Source organism: Cervus elaphus, chromosome 30 (assembly GCF_910594005.1).
Source record: "Cervus elaphus chromosome 30, mCerEla1.1, whole genome shotgun sequence".
In the NCBI taxonomy this organism is placed as follows: Eukaryota; Metazoa; Chordata; class Mammalia; order Artiodactyla; family Cervidae; genus Cervus; species Cervus elaphus.
The window spans coordinates 33,880,461-33,902,877 of NC_057844.1; the positions used below are offsets into that span (position 1 = coordinate 33,880,461).

Consider the following 22,417-nt stretch of genomic DNA (forward strand, 5'->3'; position numbering starts at 1 on the left):
TCTAGACATCTGCACTATATCCTCTACAGGCTCAACTGATGCCCTAACTCAGTGGTATAGACACAGTGGAATACTACTCAGCCATAAACAAGAAACAAAGCCATCTTCAGCAACACTCATCAAGTCATTTGGACTCAAATTCCCTTTCTTCAATTTTCATTTCTGCAATACTCAGCAACCAAAGAGGTTGTCAACTCATACAGGGAAGGGAAAGATGCAAGCCTCTTAAAAAAACATATCAATAGGTAAAAATTATTAAAATGGCTATAACTATATAAAATAGTAATGCATATTTAAACAATGAAAATATGCTTAGTCTCTGAGACTAAATTTTTGTGAAAAGATAAGAATATCAAGAATAAGAAGAATATCAAAAATAATAAGAAAATCAAGCTGTCATCAACTCTTGAATTCTCTAAGTTTTATGAATGTATACTCAGTCGCTCAGTTGTGTCTGACTCTTTGACTCCATGGACTGTAGCCTACCAGGCTCCTCTGTCCATGGGGTTTTCCAGGCAAGAATACTAGAGTGGGTTGCCATTTTCTACTCCAGCGGATCTTCCCAACGCAGGGATTGAACCGGCCTCTCCTGTGTCTTCTGCATTGCAGGCAGATTTTTTGCTGCTGAGCCACTGGGGAAGCCCTATAAGTGTGTCTAAATACTTTTCAGGAAGGTGTCATAGTTTTAATATTTATAACAGGCAGATAATGCTCATAAAGAGCATGTTAATTTGGTTTCAGTAAACTTTTCTCGACCTTGTGAATGAAGAATTCTATAAAACACCATCTGTCAGTGTGTCTGAGGAGCCCATGGACACTTCTACAAGCCTTTAAAAATACAAGACAAAAATCAGCATCAGGCAATTATTTTTTAAATGAATTACCTATATTAATAGCAGTTTCTTGTTTGTCACCTGTCAACACCCATATTTTAATCTCAGCCTTCAACAGAGTTGCTATGGTTTCCGGCACGCCTGCCTGAAGTCGATCTTCTATGGCGGTGGCTCCAAGTAGCAGTAGATTCTGGATTGAAAAACAGCTTCAATTAAAGATGGGGAAACATGTGAGAGTGGCATGAATGACAAAACTCCTCACAAACGAAAGGCGGTCAAAATGTTCTGAAGTAATTACCTTATTTCCTCTACATGAAACATTTGTTTGCAGATAATTAATGATAGACACGTGTGGCATTTCAAAACCATCCACAAGGCTAGAGCCCCCTACTCCCCACATACACACGCAGGCTAGCACTCATCATCTACTTCTGGGTACCCGGGCATCCTGAGATAGAGACCCTCTGGCAGCAGAGCACTTGGGCAGGTCACCTTGGGGACACTCACAGGACTGAGCCCTCCCTCTCACTTCACTGACAAGCCAAGGACAGTGGTCCAGCTAATGCCTGAGAAGAAATGACTCAGTGACCAGCAAGCCAACGATGTCCTGAGTGCCCACCGCTAGCATGGGGCCACATGGGTACTGCGTCTATTTAATTGCTTTATGATTCACAAAGTAAATATTGGAATCTTCAGGGAATCAGGGTAAATGGACATGCGAATTCAGCTCCATCTGCACCCAAATTTCATTAAAATGACAAACAAGGGGGGAAAAAGCAAAGGTGAATTAAAATAAATAAATAAATAAAGGAATGAGAAAAGCAAGCAAGCAATGACTTTGAAGCTACTGAAACTGGAAAACGGATAGACCAACAGTTGCTGACATGAAACAAAAGGTTGAAATCTGGCTCCCAGATTTCAGGGGATCAGCCTGTAGAAAGCTAATTCACATCTTGGGAGAATGAAATAACAACAAAATCCACACCAGCAACATGGAACAGCAAAGGCAGAGCTCAAACCATGTTGGGATAGTAAGTGTGAGAACAGAAGGTATGATGTCCAACCAGCCTAGGCATTCTATCGGCCCAGGAGACTCAACAGGGTCAACTAATCTCATTAAGCCTCATCTCAGGCCAGCCCAGAAAGTCATAGATGCTGTTTTGACCCAGATACTTAAGACACGAATGTTTGGCAGAGGGTGGCTAGACCTTTCCAGTAGCCCATAAAAACTGATGGTTTCTTAAAGAAGAGAAACGATTAAAAACTAATGATGACTTTTTACTTGGTTTTTAGTTTTTCCAAAGTGTATCTTTCTTCACTGATGTACCTCATTGATTTAGTGAACTCATTTTACGAAAAGTTTCAAATAATCAGGTAACTGTTATGTAAGGATAATATGTCATAAAGTAAGTTATCAGACTGCCAATTTTTGTGTTCAATCAATTGCGCTTTCCTATTGAGAAAAACAAAAAGAGCTAATGGTGAGTTAAGACACTCATAAGACAGAGAACATCACTGTGCAGATAGAGCAAAAGGAGTCCTGCTCACAGACTGTCTGCCTGCTGGGTGTCACTGGGCAATAACAACCCCGCCAAGTGCGGTTACCTTCTCGATGATCTCGTAGCACTCCTCCAGCCGCTGAGCGCGATCCTTCAGGATGGTGCTGGCTTCCTGGTAGACTTGGAGCCACTCCTCGTAATCCCGCTCACTGAGGTCGGCGTAAGCCACACACAGAGTCCGCAAGCCTGTAAGACAGCCCCGGCGTCTCTCGTCTCTCGGTGAGGCCGCTGGTGGTGGGCCAGTAGGGGGCTTACCCCCAGGGGACACCGTGCGACCCCACTGGCACGTGCAAAAGTGAGACAGACCATCGGCTCTGTAGGGTCACTCTGACTCCATGTTCACACGCTCAAAAAGAGAATTTAAAAGCAATTCTATTTTAATATAAATCAGCTCTTCTACAGATGCTGACAGTAGAGAAGAAGCCACAAGAGTGAGCCCTCAGCTGCAGAGCAGGACAAGAGCTGGGTACGACCCACACCCAGGAGCCAGGGCCAGGGAGCAGGAACGCCTGTCAGACAGCAACAGAGGCCCACCACGCTACCACGCGAAAGACACGGGCTTCACTATGGAAAACAGTGTGGAGATTTCTCAAAAAATTGGAAATAGAACTGCCATATGACCCAGCAATCCCACTTCTGGGCATACACACTGAGGAAACCAGATCTGAAAAAGACACGTGCACCCCAATGTTCATCGCAGCACTGTTTATAATAGCCAGGACATGGAAGCAACCTAGATGCCCATCAGCAGATGAATGGATAAGGAAGCTGTGGTACATATACACCATGGAATATTACTCAGCCGTTAAAAAGAATTCATTTGAATCAGTTCTAATGAGATGGATGAAACTGGAGCCCCTTATACAGAGTGAAGTAAGCCAGAAAGATAAAGAACATTACAGCATACTAACACATATATATGGAATTTAGAAAGATGGTAACGATAACCCTATATGCAAAACAGAAAAAGAGACACAGAAATACAGAACAGACTTTTGAACTCTGTGGGAAAAGGTGAGGGTGGGATGTTTCGAAAGAACAGCATGTATATTATCTGTGGTGAAACAGATCACCAGCCCAGGTGGGATGCATGAGACAAGTGCTCGGGCCAGGTGCACTGGGAAGACCCAGAGGAATCGGGTGGAGAGGGAGGTGGGAGCGGGGATCGGGATGGGGAATGCGTGTAACTCTATGGCTGATTCATATCAATGTATGACAAAACCCACTGAAATGTTGTGAAGTAATTAGCCTCCAACTAATAAAAAAAAAAAAAAAAAAAAGACACGGGCTTCAATCAGCCAGGCTGTGCGTGTACGTGGGCATGTGTCCCTGTGTGGGAGTATGTTCCCACGTGTGTGTGTGTGTTCCCATATGTGCATGTGTGTGAGTGTGCATGTGTCCCTGTGTGGGACTATGTTCCCACGTGTGTGTGTGTGTTCCCATGTGTGCATGTGTCCCTGTGTGGGAGTGTGTTCCCAGGTGTGCATGTGTGTTCCCATGTGTGCGTGTGTGTTCCCAGGTGTGCTCCCCTATGTCCCTGTGTGTGTATGTGTCTCTGTATGCGTGTGTGTTCCCATGTGTGCATGTGTGCCTGTGTGGGAGTGTGTTCCCAGGTGTGCATGTGTGTTCCCATGTGTGCGTGTGTGTTCCCAGGTGTGCTCCCCTATGTCCCTGTGTGTGTATGTGTCTCTGTATGCGTGTGTGTTCCCATGTGTGCATGTGTCCCTGTGTGGGAGTGTGTTCCCAGGTGTGCATGTGTGTTCCCATGTGTGCGTGTGTGTTCCCAGGTGTGCTCCCCTATGTCCCTGTGTGTGTATGTGTCTCTGTATGCGTGTGTGTTCCCATGTGTGCATGTGTCCCTGTGTGGGAGTGTGTTCCCAGGTGTATGTGTGTTCCCATGTGTGCGTGTGGGTTCCCAGGTGTGTTCCCCTATGTCCCTGTGTGTGTATGTGTCTCTGTATGCGTGTGTGTTCCCATGTGTGCATGTGTCCCTGTGTGAGTGTGCTCCCATGTGTGTATGTGTGTGCCCATGTGTGTGTTCCCCTACATCCCCGTGTGTGCACAGACGTGGGTACACATGCCCAGGGGAGCCCAGGGAGATGAGGAAGCAGAGGCCGGCACTCACGCAGGGGCCCGGTTCTCATCGCACCCATGTGCAGGGGAGCCGGACATCAGTCTGTCTAAGCCCTGCAGAGAACTCCTTTCCTGTCCTCTGTGGGTTCAGTGGGTTATTCTCACAGGAAATCAAGGGTAAGCCAGTGTCATAAGGAAAACAACGACAAGGGGAGTTTTCCCAGAAAGGGACTATGAACTAGAAGATGATTCTGTGCAGCATCAGGTGTGAACCTGCCTCACCCGCATCCCTCGGGTTAAGAGTTGGGGGGTCCCCGTGTAGGTCACAGAGCACAGCTGGTCTGGGGCCTCAACTCTTGTCACTGCCAGGGGCACAGAACACCAGAGGTGGGGACGGGGTCGGCACGAAACCACCATCCGCCTGTGAAAAAGCCAAGCGCTGCCCAGAGATGACACGTGAATGCGAAGGCTCACCAGAGTGGCCCTGAAAGCACGGCTGTGCCGGCAGAAATAACACTTCCAGCTCCACTCACCTTCCGTGGCAAAGTACTCCAGGTGGCAGAGAGTCTCCTCCATGTATTTTGAATCTTTTGAAAGTCTCTCAAAAATCACGTTATCCTATAAAACAGGGAAACGCTGTAATTGGCACACCCTTAGGCCAGCTGACCCTTCAGCACCGCAAGCCCAGCTCTGGCTTCCTGGTTTCCATCCAGTGCAGGCCTGAGTGGGGAGGGGAAGGACAGCTCTGGGCTGGATGCAGTCATAAGCTGTGGAAAGCAAATCGGCTGTGGGTCCACAAATCAGGGAGGACCCCGGGTGTCAGGAGGATACATAATCAGGGACACAAAGGGGCCCATGTTCACCCAGGTTTGTGAAGCTCACAGTGGAGTTTATAATACCCTCTGCAGAAGTGGCAAGCATAAACACACAGCCTACACTGTTCAAGTGTAGGGTCTCTTCCTAGCGCTGCCGGACTCCCACCTGGGGGCAGGCACAACCTGCCCGGCACAGAATCCAATTCAGCTGAGAACACACAGTATAGACAGTTCATCACCCAGGGATTATTCACGACCTACAAAAGTAGGGCTGGAGGATTGCAGGCTACAGATCATGCAGAAAATATGTTACAAACGGCACAGCGTTAGGCTTCCCCCAAAGTTTTTAAGAAATCTAGTTTGGTTTGAGGGGAGGCAAGTTGGAAAAAAATTAAATCCTATAATACTTTGGGCACCTGATGCAAAGAGCCAGCTCATTAGAAAAGATCCTGATGCCGGGAAAGACTGAGGGCAAGAGCAGAAGGGAACACAGAGGATAAGACGGTTGGATGGCATCACTGACTCAAGTGATCACCAACAAACTCACCTGAGTTTGAGCAGACTCTGGGAGATGGTGAAGAACAGGGAAGACTGGTACATTGCAAACCTAACATAATCTGGACCTCAATGAATTCACATAGGATGCCTTTAGAATTCACACACATTGCCCACTTTTAAAAACTCTGGTCACAGTGTCCTCAAATACTTCTTCCCACAATTGGTAAAGATCAGTAAGGTTTCCAACACATCGTTGATCCTACTATTATTTCATAGTTCCTGACACAGACTCAAGAACTGAGCTTAATAAAGCTTTCCTTCAACACATAAGACCACAGTGTTACAGAATGTAGTTTTGTGAGTCAGGCTCATAAACAACAGCATCTTTCCCTAAAAATTTAGATTCAATGACCAGGAGGCAGAGAGGACAAAAAGCCTGATGTAGGAAGTAACCAGAGGGGACCAGACGTGATGATGGACCACAGATGGACACTGCCTCAAGCCTGCCACACAGCCTCTTTGGTGAATAAAAACCACAAATACTGAGAGCAACTACTAAAGAAAAAAGACACACCAGAGTCTTTAAAAGATTAAGTCACCCTTCAGTCGTGTCTGACTCTGTGCGAGCCCATCGACTGTTGTCCCCCAGGCTCCTCTGTCCATGGGATTCTCCGGGCAAGAATGCTGGAGTGCATTGCCAAGACCTCCTCCAGGGAAACTTCCTGACTCAGGGTCCAAACCCACATCTCTTACATCTCCTGCATTGGTAAGGGGCTTCTTTACCACCTGGGAAACCCTAGAAGATCATAGGTCAACACAAATGATTGCATCTGTCACAGCCACAACGCAAGGGTGGAAAACAGCAATCAGAAATCACATGCCAAGGATTCTGGAGGACACAGCCAGCTATTGTTTCTGAAACCAACCACTGACTGTCCTAGCCACACTGGCTTGAGCCCCCGTCACGGTCAGAGGGCTTTTACCTCTCATTGAGCTTTGGGAGCCTTTCAACCTGGGTGACCATGAGGGGTGCTGAGAATGGCAGGTAAGGGAGAAGCAGGGGTCCCCCACCATGCAGACATCAGCCAGTACTTACAGCCCCTTTACAGTAGAGTCGAAGCTGTCCTGAAGGAGTTCGCACTATCACAGACATTCTCTTTCTGTCGCTTAAGAGTAAAGACACAAAGGAAAAAACTGTCATTGCTGTTTTACAGGATCACATCCTGTGATTAAACAGTAAGCAGCCCAAGAGGTGGTCTGGCTGCCTCAATCTCCATCTTCCCCACCTTCCTCCTCCAAGTCGAAATTGGTGTGCCTCCTACTCTCTTATTTACATATAAAGGACATAAACCTATTCTTTTCCCTACCAGGGAGACTCACTAGCACAGCTCTTGATGGCAGGACAGACAGAAATGGAGACCTTGAGTGCCTCCTCTGTGCATCTAATTTTCTTCTTATGATACTCTGTCCATGTACTCTCATTGCACAGCTCAAAAATATCCAGCCACATGCCAAGTAACAAAGGGGAAGATTGAATACAAACCCACTTCACTCAAAAGCATCTCATCCTGCCTTCTTTTGACTGGAGTGGAAAGAGATGATGGATTCTGAGAACCTCGTGATTTAGCACTGAGGTCCCTCCATGGCTCCTCCCCAGCGCCACCCGCCCCCCCCCCCCCCCCGCAGCACGTGCCTCCTTGCACATCTTCCATCAGCACCTGCCCTCTCCCTCTGATTCTTCTTCTTGCTGATCAGTATATATAGAGAGAGTTTAAGAAAAGAGAAACATACCTGGAGAATTCCAGGACGTTCAGGATTCCAAATGTCTGTTCCTGTCCCATCTAGAGGGGAAAAAAAAAAAGCTCTTACCTGAAGTGCGAAGCATTAACATCTCAAAACAACCGACTCCCCACTCACAAACCTCTCTACACACACCTGCCCCCCTCCCCTTCCCTCCTCCATCCTCATTCTCTCCATCTATTCCCGGTCAGACTTCCAACCTGTATGGGTCCCCGCAGTTAGTCTGGTAGGGTCACAGCGCCCCCTTCTGGGGGAAGCTTCTCATTTCCTTCACCAGGAGTGACCGTCCCACTAGCTAGTGACAAGAGTCACTTCCAAGACACACAAATAAAGGACAAGAGCTACATGGGTCCATCCCAAACCTGGGACCAGTTAGGCTCACGAATCCAGAATTTTTCACATTTCGTAGAAGTATATACACACACTACATCCCACTACATTCCCGGGGGACTGGGACTGCACCCTGTTATACAACACATGGGTTTTCTGCAGTATTAGTCACTCAGTCATGTCCAACTCTTTGTGACCCCGTGGACTGTAGCCTGTGCAGCAAGACATGTGGCTAGCTGAGAGTCACACAGAACAGACGCAGCCCCGTGGCAGTCCCATTAGGTTTTGCTACCAAATGTCCACACTCCAAATTCAGGGGAATTCTGAAAACAACTTGGAATATGATATTTTATAAGTTTTGCATGTAAGTAAAAGAATGGACTGCCGCCAGGTCAGGAACAACATGGACTTATTACACCAAATGGACATGAACTTCACACACATCCATGAGATCCGAGGATGCAGAAAGCTAAGAGCTGTAAAGAGCCATGAGTCCTCCCCAAATGGAGGGTGGGGATCTTTAGAGGACTTGCCCACAGACCCTCACCCACCAAGACAGTGAGCATGGCCCCTCTCAGCTCATTACAGAAAACACCCGTCCCACCCACCCGTGTCCCTACGCCACCCCAAGACCCCTATCCGACCTCATTCCTGATTTAAACCTTTTCTTATCCCCAAATTTTCCCTCTAGCTCCTTGAGAGGGAAACTCAGAAAAAATCAAACTCCTTGATCTCAAGGGTGGAAAAAAACCCATATCAAAAAAAAAAAAAAAATTTAAGTGACAACACCATCCTCTGCCAGCCCGAGACCACAGTCAGAGACCAAGGGCTTCAGAGAGACAGACACAGACCCACCCCTGAGGATGGGGTTGGGGCAGGGGATGGATAGGGAATTATTCCCAACAACCACAGACCCAGTATCAGGCTTCCCACGTTCTCTCCTGCACGTTATTCCACATCAGCGGGTAGAAGACCATGGGTAGTGCCTTTGAGAGAGAAAGATGATAGAAATGCAAAAACACAACCCTGAGCCAACAACATAAAAACATACCACACTGAGCCAGCAGAACCACACAACCTGTCAATTCTCAACACGCCTAGTTTCTCAGACAACCAGCTCTCCTAATTACAACAGATGTATTATATCTAACAGACAGCCTTCCAGAAAGCAGGTGACCAGGAGCATCCGGCGGTGCCTGGGGCTGTCACTTACGGCCTCGATGATGACAGAGTAGGGCGTTCTGGCTGTGAAGACAAAGCCCAGCTTCCGGGCCCCTTTGACCAAAGCAGCTTCGTCTGTCAATAAGAACAGAGGAGGCATTGACTCGTCTCTGGGAAGGATAGCATTCTGTTCAGCAAGTGTTATTTTTCACATGAAAAAGACCCACACCAGCGGCAGACACCTGGTCTTCCGTGCAGTAAAGACTGAGGACCTAGAAAGTGCCCACTCGCTCCTCACCCACTACTAGGGCCCCGAAAGGAGCGCCTCCCTCAGAGGAGAAGCCATGGGCCTGGAACTAGTCCCCCAGGACCCTCTGCAGCCAGCGGGAGACCGGAGACAGACGGCGAGGCTTGGCAGGGCCGGCAACAGCACCGCAAACGCCCAGAGGTTGGGGAAGGGGGCAACAAGCACCCTGGCCGCGGGGTCTCACCTGGGGAGGAGGCCTGGTAGACAATGCTGTCCCCATCCCTCTCGGGGACCACGGTGTGGCACACGGCCAGCAGGGTCAGGAACTCCTGGATGCAGGGTGCTGTGGGCTGCAAACGGAGCCGAGGTCAGTGGCTGTCAGGACGCCCCTGACCTACTTCAGGGTCAGGCTCAAGGGACCTCCTGCTTAGAATCCAGGGGTCCCCTCCTGCTCCCCCCAGAAGAGAGGTCAGGAGCCCCGGTGTGGACTCCAGGCACCCTTCCATTCACACCTGCTCAGCATCTGGCCCATCTCCTGCGGCTCACAACCCCCCCTACTCCTGGTACCCAGCAAGGTGTTTGATGTGAATTAAGCCCTTAAACTGTTTCTAAACGAATGAGTCTTATTGGCCAGTTTGCTGTTTGACAGTTTAAATCCTTTGCTGCTGTCACCTGTACTTCCTTCTTACCCTTCACCATCCCAATGTGAACAGACCACTGTAGCCATCCATCTGCGTTATCACTCTCAACCTAACACACGTTGAGGACGCTTGAGTCCTTTCTCAGAAAGCAAGTCCTCACAGGTGCTCATTTCTTTAACATCCTTAATTAACACTCCCCTCCTCCACAGAAGGTTCTTCTGAGACGCCACTCTTCTGCTTAAAGGACCTCTAGCCGAGTAGCGCCATCTACCTCTGAGACCAAAACCCAGGAAAGGACAGTATCAACGTCTGTGATCCTGACACAGAGCACGGCCTTCAGCAGCATCCTCTGTGCAGCCTGGACCACCTGGCCAGCATCTCTGGGGCTGAAGCAGGACAGCTGCATCCCAGCCCGGAAGCATGGGTGCCTTCCATGCTCACATCTCAGAACACTGCTGGGAAAGTTCTAGCATCAACAAATAGGCACTAACTGAAATATGGTATAGCAAACTTCTTTGCTGAAAATTCAGAGAACGTTTTAAGTATATCTATCTCTTCACAAAATTTGGGAAAGATGAAGTTTTAATGTTGCTCGAGTTTACCTAATTTTAAAACTGAATTTTTTTTTTTAGAAAAGTCATATTGGGTTTAATTTATACTGGTTAAACTGGTTGTAAAATGTTCTGATCACTGAAAAAGTTAGTATTTTTCAGAATAGCCTTTAGAACAAAAATGCATGTATATGGACCAGCAGTAAATCCTGGTTTGCCACAATAGTTCAGAATGTGACATTACAGTTAAGAATCCAACAGATTAAGATTCTGACTCTCATTTCTCCATCTGTTTGCTGGGTAACTTTTGGTCAAGTCAAGTTTTCTATGCAACTCCCCATCATCTCTCTGAGGTGACTCAGGTGCTAAAGGAAATATACTTCAAATGTCTAGCACATACATAGGATGCTATAAATCCTGCATATTATATTTTGTTTCCTAAATGATCCTAACCAAAAGATACTGTAATTACTTTTCAAAATACATGACCTCTTAGATTCACAACTATGAAGAAACAGTCTTGCAGAAATCTTACAAAACAACAGAAATCTGAAATGTTAGCGAATTCTATGATCAGATTCATCTTGATGTGCTTACTTTATAACTTCACTACATACTTAATTGGGCTTCAAATTAAGTTACGCAAAGTGTTCTTCACAAACTGATCATTTTCCTAAAGTACTAACACCATAGAAGTGAAGCTACTTCTCTTCCCCAAGTTCCAAAACAGCAACTTTCAAGATGCTACATACATACATGAATGCAAGTGCATCATAAAATGTTTAATGTCCCAGAAATGAATGATGTCCCTTACATGATGATCCTCAATGTTCTTCAAGAGCCTGGGGTCATCAAAGTCGCAGGAATCACTAGGTGGAGGAGGAATCCGGCTGAGAAGAGAATAGGAGATATTACTCAGCTCCAAAGTTCCTTTAACTCAAATCTAGGAAAAATCTGTCTTCAGAAAGAACCACACATAAAAAAATCTATAAATTTATATTAAACTTTTAAAGATTTGAAATATTGTGTATTATTTCAAACCTCAAGACAGTAAATCTCACACCTGACTATAAACAAAATAAGGATGGTCCCTGACTTACATTGTTTTGACTTAATAATTTTTTAGTCGTGCAAAACTGATAAGCATTCAGTAGAAACCATCTTTCAATCTTTGAATTTTGATCTCTCCACAGGCTGGCAACACATGACACAATCCTCTCTCATGATTCTGGGCAGTGAGTGTAGCCCACCATTACACGGGTGAACAACTAAAACACAACCGTGCTGGACCCAGACAGTCACACAACAGATGAATTAACAAACAAAATGTGGTGTATATATATGGAATATTACTCAGCCTTCCAAAGGAATGAAATTCTGATACATGCTACAACATGTATGTTACAACCTTAAAGATACTATGCTGGGAAGTGGGAAGTGAGCAGGACGTATCAGACCGATAGCTGGGTATTTTTGTTAAAAGCCCTGTAGCACGATTGGACTTCTAAAACCATCCTCATGTTTCATTTTTATTCTGGTTCTCTCTTGAAATAACATGCAACTTTTATTTACAAAATAATCAGGTGAGAAATGCTAATATAAAATTGTTCCAAAGCCTTTCCCACTAAAGTATAAAGAACTGTTAAAATATACTTACGAGAAATCATCTGAGGATGGTTCCCTTGTCAGTTCTGGAAAATGACTGCCAGAGAGAGAAACAGCGTAGTTACAGAACTGTGATCAAAAACACAGGTATTCACACAAAGTACAAGCTCCGGCACAGATCATACATTAGGCTACTAAACAAGTCTTAGTAAATTTAAGAAAACTGAACTAGCAAGCATCTTTTCCTATCACAAGATATGAAACTGAAACTCAATTACCCCCAAAAAATGGAAGATTCACAAATATGTGATGATTAAACAACATGTGACTGAACAACCAATGGATCAATGAAGAAATCAAACATGAAATCCAAAAATACCTAGAGACAAATGAAAATACTAAAACTTGCAGAATGCAGCAAAAGCAATTCTGAGAAGTTTATAGCAATAAATGCCTACCTCAAGAAACAAAAATCTCAAACAACTTTATACCGAAAATAACTAGAAAAGGAACAAATAAAGCTCAAAGTTGGAAGGAAATAAAGATTAGAGCAAAAATAGATGAAATACAGACTCAAAAGTCAATAGAAAAAAAATCAATGAAATTAAAAGTTGGTTCTTTGAAAAGATCAAGTGAAGAAACCTTTAGCTAGACTCACCAAGAAAGAGAGGACTCAATCAGAAATGAAAGAGAAGACATTACAACTGACACTACAGAAATAAAAGTATCACAAAAGACAACTGTGAACAAATTAGATGATAACCAATTTGACAACCTAGAAGAAACAGATAAATGCCTAGAAACATATAACATAAACAGAAAATCTGAGTGCACCCATTACTGCTAAAGAAACTGAATCAATAATTTAAAAACTCCCAACAAAAGTCTGGAACCAGAAGGCTTCACTAGTGAATTCTACCAAACATTCAAAGAAGAATTAATACCAACCATTTTCAAAAAATAGAAGAGGAGGGAACACTTCCAAACTCATTTTACAAGGTCAGCATTACCCTGATACCAAATGAAAAAGAACATCACAAGAAAATTACAGGCCAATATCCCTGAATAACAGACACAAAAATCCTCAGTAAAGTATTAGCAAACCATATTCAACAATACATTAAAAGGGTCATACACAACGATCAAGTGGGATTTATTCTAAGGATGGAAGATCAGTTTAGTATCTGCAAATCAATATGACAACACCATCCACTTTACCAAAATGAAGAATAAAATCATATAATTGCCTCAATGAAAGAAAGTGAAAGTGAAGGTTGTTCAGTCATGTCTGACTCTTTGTGAACCCATGGGCTATACAGTCCATGGAATTCTTCAGGCCAGAATACTGGAGTGGGTACCCTTTCCCTTCTCCAGGGGATCTTCCCAATCCAAGGATCAAACCCAGGTCTCCCACATTGCAGGTGGATTTTTTACCAGCTGAGCCACAAGGGAAGCCCAGGAATACTGGAGTGGGTAGCCTATCCCTTCTCCAGTGAATCCTCCCAACCCAGGAATCAAGCTGGGGTTTCCTGCATTGCAGGTAGATTCTTTACAAACTGAGCTATGAGGGAAACCCCAATAGATTTGCCTCAATAGATGCAGAAAAAAAGCATTTGATAAAATTCAAAATTCACATATAATGAAAAAAAACTCTCAGAAAAATGGGTATAGAAGGAATGTACGCCAGTATAAATATAGTCCATATAATATATGACAAATCCAAGGCTAATATCATACGCAACAGTGAAAAGCTGAAAGCTTTTCCTCTAAGATCAGGAATAAAACAAAGATGCCCACTCTTATTATTTTTTTTCTCAACATAGTATTAGAAGTCCTGGCCACAGCAATTAGGCAAGAAAAAGAAGTAAAAGGTATCCAAATAGAAAAGGAAGAAACAAACTGTCACTATTTATAGATGATATGATTTTATATATAGAAAACTCTAAAAGATTCCACCAAAAATCTGCTAGAACTAACAAATTCAGTGAAGTTGCAAGATACAAAATCAATATACAAAAGTCTGCTGCATTTCTATACATTAGTAAAGAACTATCAGAAGGAGAAATTAAGAACACAATTCCACTTATACTTGCATCAAAAAGAAGAAAATACCTAGGAATAAATTCAACCAAAGGAATGAAAGATCATATACTGAAAAGTGTAATACATTACTGAAAGAAATTCAGCAACACAAATGAATGGAAAGACATTCTGTGCTCATGGATTGGAAGAATTAATGTTGAAATGTCTATACTACCCAAAGAAATCCACAGACCCAATGCAATCAATATCAAAATTCCAAAGGCATTTTTCACAGAAATAAAACAATTCTAAAATTTATACAGACTCACAAAACCTTGAGAAATAAGAACATAGCCAAATGCATTATGCTCCTTTTAAAAAAGGAAAGTGTTGAGATCAAAACATGAAGTAGTTAAGATGTATACTTAATAGATTGGAAATATAAAGTTACATATTCCTTGAGATTTCTCATAGGTTAGTATTTATAGAAATAACCATGTTTTAACTGTTCTAAATTGGGACTCATTCAGTTTTAAATATCTTCGGTAGTAATTATGAAACCAAATCCCTTATAAATACCCTTTCAAAGTATCAGAAAGTCAAGGTATTTGACTAAGTGGCTAAAAATAAACTTCTTTTGATGAAGAATACAAATAAAATTCAGTAAGTTATAAAGACACTCACCCATAGGTTACCCCAGCAATGCTACACTTTTTGAAATTCATGATATTGCATGTAAGAGTTCCTGTTTTGTCAGAAAATAGATATTTTACCTAAATCAAAGAGAAAGATATAATGCCAAGAATGTAATAACATGCAAAGACACATAAGTGAAGTCTTTTATTCTACATGTTTAAAAATCTGTATTAGTTTTCAAAGGTAAATTTCCTTAGGCAAGCAAAACACATTTTATAATTAAATATGTTATATATGATAACTATATATTATAAAACTAATATATTTTAAAGCTTAAGACCACAATTCTGGATTCCAAGTGTGTGGAAACATACAAAAGAGACTTTAGTAACAGCCCTGAATCCATTTAATATCAGTAAGCACTGAATTTCGCCACAAGGCATCTCAATGACAGTTACACAGAATTCATTCTTGTGTTTAATACATCAAGACAACAAACTCAGACTGTGGCAACCACACAATAATTGTTTTTAAAACTCCATCCCTTGGTTTTACTAAGAAAGCATGTCCTGAAATAGCACAGAACACTAAGCTTTTCAGCCACCCTCATAGCGAGGTTACCTAAAGGCAGCATGGCACTGCAACAGATTAATGCAACTTTCTAAGGCACAGAGTTCTACAGATTTAATGTGCTAGGATCTCAATATACAAAGGTGAAAAGAGGAACTCCTGTGAAAGTCAATAAGCAAACCACTTGGATATGGTTAACTGAGTGCACAAGAGATGAGCCCACACGCACATGTGTGGTCGCGCTCTGCCTCCTGGGTGGGTGCTCCGAGGAGGGAAAGGGCAAAGAACTCAGGACCACAGGAGAAGGGAGTCCAGGTCAGCCTCTGCATCGTGCACGTTGGAAAAGTCACCTCAGCCTTCTGGGACTCAACGTCCACGTCCATAAGGGTTTGGCCAGAAGATAAGTAACATTACTCCATGTCTAACTTTCTGGGAAATTACATCATAGATTAGTGAGGGGGCATAATTAACAACTATCTCCAGTAAAGTTCCCGTTTCTCAGTGACTTTCTAAAGAGGGGTCATGACTGCGGCTGGATGTGAGATGGATTCCAGGAATTCCCAAGAACCGTGCTAGGGAAGTCACACTGCACTGTTTTTATACAAGACAGATTAATAACAAGAATTGTGTACTCTAGACTTTTCCTAACTGATACAATATAAGCAAATACTAAGAATTATTTTTAAAGTGCCTTCAAGTAATGATTATTAATGATCCTAAAGAAGTCAAATAGTACACAGAAATATGAAATCAGTACACTATTAAAGTAATGAATGTTTAACCATAAACAAGTTTTTATATAAGCTTTATATAAGACTAGGGGTATAAAAAGTTCAGTAGAATCAGCCTTTCAAAAAGCAGTATCTCTTCCTGTTTCTTTTTTAAAAGTTAAAAGATGATATCAAAATATTTTAAAATGACAATTTTATAATAAGGAATTAAGATTTTTCTATTCTGCCTATTGGATTTTGACTTGTCTTTTCAGTTCCAACTCAGAACTACTTCCCCATGCAAACTTTTCCTGTTCCCAATTAGGATGAACTATCTCATTGTAGGGGCTGGAGGACATTGAATCCTTCATTTGGGTCCAGTTCAACAGCATCTGAGAACAAAGGTACGCTAACCATTATGCTAAAGTAACGAAGGCAGGCAAAGATGACCAAAGACCTCGTCTCCACCCCCTTGAACAGGCTCAGAAATCTGGAAACAGACACATATCACTGTCACTCTTTTTTACTGTATTTATGTTTGGAGAGATTATTGCAGAAACATTGAAGAGAGGTAAATTAACTCTGCTGGAAGACTGCAGCAGGGTTCAAAGAGAAGGCCAGTTTAGTCTGATACATACTGCACTCACTTCATGGGGTTGTTAGGAGAATCTTAAAAGATAAGTAAATAAAATGAAATTATAATCTGTAATTATAGTATATTCAACAGACCTAGACTTTGTGAGTGATTTCAACTCACAATGAGGACATAATGCAAAATGTAACTCAGTAAAAAGGCAATAGGGGTTTGGGGCTGATGGTAGAAAAGAAACTGGGTCCCTGAAATATTACAGAGACAAAATCTGGAACATGTGAGAGATTTTATGGATTTATGTCCTTCAAATTAGCCCCCACATAAAGTCCCTTGGACAGCAAGGAGATCAAACCAGTCAACCCTAAAGGAAATCAACCCTGAATATTCACTGGAAGAACTGATGATGAAACTGAAGCTCCAATACTTTGGCCACCTGACCCGATGAGCCAACGCGTTGGTAAAGACCTTGATGCTGAGAAAGATTAAGAGCAAAAGGAGAAGGGGGCAACAGAGGATGAGACGTTTAGATAGTATCACTGACTCAATGGACATGAGTTTGAACAAACTCTGGAAGATAGTGAAGGACAGGGAAGCCTAGCATGCTGCAATCCATGGGGTCGCAAAGAGTCAGACACAACTTAGCAACAGAATAACAACCCAATATCCAAGCATCTTAACCATCATCTTCCCTTTATTTGCTCCTGATTAACAATCTTGCATACAAAGTGACCTTGCACTATATTTTTTGTACTGAATGTGTTGCAGGTGATAAGATCTTCTAGGTGATAAGATCTATCCATGCCTCAGAAAGCAAGTCAAGATCAATTAACATTTGTATTGAATAATACCTTCAAATACTACAGAGCTCTTCAGACATCAAAACCACCTTTATGGAGAATTATTTTTGCACAATCTCTCCACAGTTCTTCCAACACTTGTCTGCCCCTGTGCTCACATCACTGTCCCAAAGTCCCCAAAAGGCTCTCACCTGGCCAAGCTCTTCATTAAGGTTTGATGTCCTGGCCATGGCAGGGGTGTCATTTCCGAGATAATACATATCTGTGTCCTGAGAGAGAGAAAAAAGTGGAAGGACTTCAGCAAATATCCACCATCCATCGTTCATTTAGATTAAGAAGAAGCTCAAAACAGGTAACTCAAATAAATGCTAATTTTTAATTTAGTGGTAAAAATACAGGGTCTGTTTATGTACAGAAACACTGAGATATAGGGGAAAACATGATTTATATCTAGAAGATTTGGCTTCCAGATGATCATTTCCTAACCTAGACTAACTCATACTTCTGAGCTTAGCTAACACCTCATTCAAAGGGTTGTTGTGAAGCGCAAATAAAAATGCCCATGAAAAAAAAAAAAATGCACATGAAAGTGTCTGGTCATCAAATACTAGCTGCTGAGGTCCAGAGCTTCACAACCATGGCAGGGTCCTTGAAAATTCCTCCTGGACTCTTGCAACAGAACCCAACTTCACTGTCACTGTGAATTTTGATATAAAGAACACTTAAGCAGACACACCTAAGAGAGCTTTCCTTCTGCACTGGGGAGACTATACAGCATGAGCAGCTGCAGCCACTCATCCCCACACACTGGAAGACAGGGACCTGCTTGCCTTCTTCTCCATTATCCCACTGATGCTCCTGAGAGCACGTGCCTGTTTCATGGCCCAGGACACTGAGGCACTAGGTGACTAGTCACCACCACCACTGGCTCAGGGACAACCTTGCCCAGTCTCTAGGCAGTGAAATCCCAGATCAAATCATAAATCAATGATGCTCTTCCTTTTCTGGAGGCCCAGTTTCATCACTAAGGCTCCAACAGGATATTAGGAAGTGACACGTCCCCAGCAATTCTGCTTCCAGCCCTGTGTGATACTCACCCAGTTTATGAAGAGGGCTTGTGTGTACTTCACAACCTCGAGAGTCACCAGCAGACTGATGGGAATCAGATTGTTGTAGAGGATGATGAATGTCAACAGGTTGTACCCAAAATTGTCTGAGGTCGCGTCTGCAGAAGAAAACCACAATATGTGCATAGCTTAGTCTCCGTTTATTTAGAGATTCAAGTTGAAATAGTTACTGAGCACCTGCTCTGTGCCATGAACTGTGGATACACAAGGCTGTGATGACACAATTCCTTCCAATAAAGAGCTGGCTTCCAATAGGAGGCTTTGGGGGAAGGGGGTGAGCAGAAGTAAGCCATCTGCCAAGGTGATCACATAGCAGGAGATATCGATTAAAGAGGACTTCACAGGCATGCAGACACCACGGCAGCAGGGGTTTAATGGGAAAGCACAGTCACAGTCACTCAAAACCATCCAGAAGAACGGAGGCTTAAAACAAGTTCTGGAGGATGGCGAGAAGGCAACTAACTGAAAAGGATGCAGAAAAGAGGACAGGCGTCTGAGACGGTTGTAGGAATACCTACAACCTCACTAAGGTAGGAGTGTATTGGGGACACCCCAGAGAATCGATCAAACTGGGGCAACTGTGAACAGGCGAAACAGGTGCAGACAGGGAGGCGGACAGGAAGCTTTGAGCCTATTTATAGAAGACAAGGGAAAGAATGTCTTAATGGAACACGGTCCCTAAAGGAAGAATCTGAGGCAGAATCGGCTAAGGCAGGAGGAGGGACCAGGAGAGGAGGGGGAGCTACAGGGTCTCTGAGTGTCAAAGAGGAAAGTTCTCTGAAGTCAAAGCTCTGACCCTGATGGCACAAATGTGAAGTCTGATGGCTTTCACTGGAGCTACTCAGACTTCAACCTAAGGATAACAAGGCACAAAGCGCTGAATGGAACCAAAAATAAGTAGATTCTTCACTGTAAATCATGCAGCTAGTACTGGAGTTTGCTGTCAGCTGAGCAATTTAAATGACAGTTTCCACAAAGTTTGTATATCAGTACAGTGTCACTGTTGCTTATGTACTGAAACCACGACATGCTACAACTAACACATATACAGATTCATCTGTCTTCACTTTTGAAGCTAAACATACAACATGGTTGAAATCCATGTTTTAAGAACCAAAATCAAGGAATTTTGACCCAACCTACAACGGAAGTCCCAGTGCCTTTTTCCATCAGTAAAGTGGCAACAAGAGTCCTCCTGGGCAGTTCAAAATGTGTGAGCTTTCTATACGAGATAACTAGGAAAGGGGAAAAAAATGTTTTCATCAGTTTAACTAAAATATAAAGAAAGGTGGGAATAATAATTATCCCAAGAAAATACTTCAAAGTTTAATATTCAAATGTATTACTCAACTTATCATTATTTATTTTGTCATTAAATTTTACTTATTTTTCTGGAATTGCTGTGGAAGGAGATTAGCAAATCTCTCAAAACAAGAAGCCATAAAACTAGACAAAACTATCAAAACAAGCATTCAAAGTGCTGAGAAACCAATCATAGAGCACACAAAAAATTAAAAAGCATGAATTCAAGAATAACTGCTCAATCTCAATGAGTGGGAGACTTTGGCACTTAAGCCAAAGTCTGTTTTTCCCTTCTCTCCCCCAGATCCACGTTGCTTAAGTTCTGCCCTGGGTGGTAGGTGGAGAGGGCCCTGAGGACTGGCAACTCTCATCCCCCCACCCCAGCCCAGTTGCATAAATTCTATCCCAGGGTGGGACAGACTGTCAGAAGAGGAACAGCCTGAGGGATCCGACAGTATCTGAAGCAGAGCACCAAACTGCCATGCCCAGGGCACTGTGAAAAAACAATAGACATCCCTGATCAGGGAAGACCAATCTCTCCCAATACTAGTGGGGGCAAACAAACCAGCAGACTAGATAGAAATTAAACAGGCAGCTCCACGGAAAGATGGCCAAGGAAAACTAGCTAAGATTATACCCAGCCCTGGTGGTCCGGAGGGCAGGTCCATGTGCAAGGCTCCACCTGCTCACGAGACTGGACTAGTCCTTGTGAGCCTCTAGTCCCTGATTGAATGTGGGGTCGATTTTAAACTTCCCATCAGTGAGGCCAACTCCGAAGCCACACACAGATCAAACAACTGGCCCCTCACTGGCTCAAGGGAAGGTCAGGACAACCTCTGACCACCCACTGGCTGACTTCCAAGCTATGCTGATCCCCTAGAAGTCCAAGATAAAAACCTGGGATGACTTGTTGCTATCCAGTCTGCCTTACAAGAAATAACAAAGGATATTCTCTGGGACAACAGGAAGTGACACCAGACAGCAATTCAATGCACATAAAGAAACAAGGGCAACAAAGGTAATTACATAGTACTTATAAAAGAATATAGTTACATATGTTCTATACTTCCACGTGGATTTTTTTAAGTGGTAAAAGATTATAAAATTGCACGATGGACATATCTAGATGTAACAGGGCAGTGGTGGTTTAGTTGCTCAGTCATGTCCAACTCTTTGTGACCCCGTGGACTGTAGCCTACCCATCCCCTCTGTCCATGTGATTCTTCAGTCAAGAACACTGGAGTGGCTTGCCATTTCCTTCTCCAGGGAATCTTTCCAACCCAGGGATTGAACCCATGTCTCTTGCACTGCAAGCAGTCTCCTGCAGAGCAGGCGAAATTTTTTTTACTGACTGAGCCACTAGGGAAGCCTCGATGTAAAATACATGTCAGCAAAAAGAAGTCAGGAAACAAGGTATGTGAAGCAAAGACATGACAAGTTGGTAACTCAGATACACAGGGAGAAATGAAAAGAACTGGGAATAAGAGTAAATAAGTAAGTTAAAGTGAAACAACTCTATAAATACACTCATTTTTTTTCTTTTTCTTCTTTAAGAGACATAAAATTACATAGGCAGTAAGTACAACATTGTATTATTGGCTTAATAACAAAGATGGATGTAATACACATGGTAATAACAACACAAAGTTGAGGAGACAATGGACCTACACTAAAGTTTCTGTATTTTATTGGAATTGAGTTAGTATTAATCTGAAGTCGATGCTGAGGAATTAAGACATATGCTGTTAAGTCCTAAAGCAACCACTAAGAAAATAACTCCAACACTAACAATCAAACAGGAATCATCTGGGATTTTCCTGGTGGTCCGGTGGTTAAGAATCTGCCTGCCAGTGCGGGGGACACGTGTCTGATTCCACTAGCCTCAGGGCAACTGAGCCCATGTGCCACAACTTCAGAGCCCACGTGCCAAAAGTACTGAAGCCCGCAGGCTCTGGAGCCCGTGCGCCTTCTCATGACAGTGAGGAGGTCCCGCGGACCACAACTAGGGAGGAGCCCCCATTTGCCACAACTAGAGAAAGCGTGCACACAGCAGTGAAGACCCAGTGCAGCCAAAACATAAGTAATTTTAAGAAATAATCATGTGAATATACAACAATCCCCAGATGAGTCCACCTTCACTTTATCACGAGACTCCTGTTCTTCCGGTTCTTCAAAGATGGGCTTTGTGTACAACAGCCCAAGGGTGAAGAAGAAGGAAGGATGGCATGTACTTGGAAGGATGGACCATGTCAACAAGCAGCCCGCCCAGCACGTACCCATCTTCTTGATGTACCAGTTCTTCCCTCCTTGAGAGCCATTCCAGTACAGGGCCCCCACCGAGCTCACCAGGGCCATGACCAGGAGGATGCCAAACAGCACCAGGATCTGCACGTTGGTTACCTTCTCCACGTTCGACCTCTTGAGAGGGGCTTTGGTGGAATTCTGCACAGGAGCATTTAAAATCAATAAGGGTCACAGAATACACAGAATACACTCAGGGGCCAAGAGGAGGGGGAAAAGGAGGCAAGTTAACCAAATTCAACAAATA

At 43.4% G+C, this 22,417-nt stretch overlaps 1 protein-coding gene across 1 annotated transcript in view; it reads right to left on the reverse strand.

Moving 5' to 3' along the window:
- LOC122686919 (phospholipid-transporting ATPase IB) overlaps positions 1–22,417 on the reverse strand; it is a 442,214-nt gene that overhangs the window by 309,007 nt on the left and 110,790 nt on the right. Inside the window, exons 11-23 of the mRNA XM_043892282.1 lie at positions 22,146–22,311; positions 18,538–18,665; positions 17,632–17,709; positions 14,820–14,908; positions 12,166–12,210; positions 11,323–11,398; positions 9,561–9,666; positions 9,122–9,204; positions 7,570–7,619; positions 6,875–6,944; positions 4,999–5,083; positions 2,439–2,578; positions 885–1,023 (exon numbers count right to left, since the gene is read on the reverse strand). Coding sequence (XP_043748217.1) covers positions 885–1,023; positions 2,439–2,578; positions 4,999–5,083; positions 6,875–6,944; positions 7,570–7,619; positions 9,122–9,204; positions 9,561–9,666; positions 11,323–11,398; positions 12,166–12,210; positions 14,820–14,908; positions 17,632–17,709; positions 18,538–18,665; positions 22,146–22,311 — 1,255 coding nt within the window. The remainder of the gene's footprint in view (positions 1–884; positions 1,024–2,438; positions 2,579–4,998; positions 5,084–6,874; positions 6,945–7,569; positions 7,620–9,121; positions 9,205–9,560; positions 9,667–11,322; positions 11,399–12,165; positions 12,211–14,819; positions 14,909–17,631; positions 17,710–18,537; positions 18,666–22,145; positions 22,312–22,417) is intronic.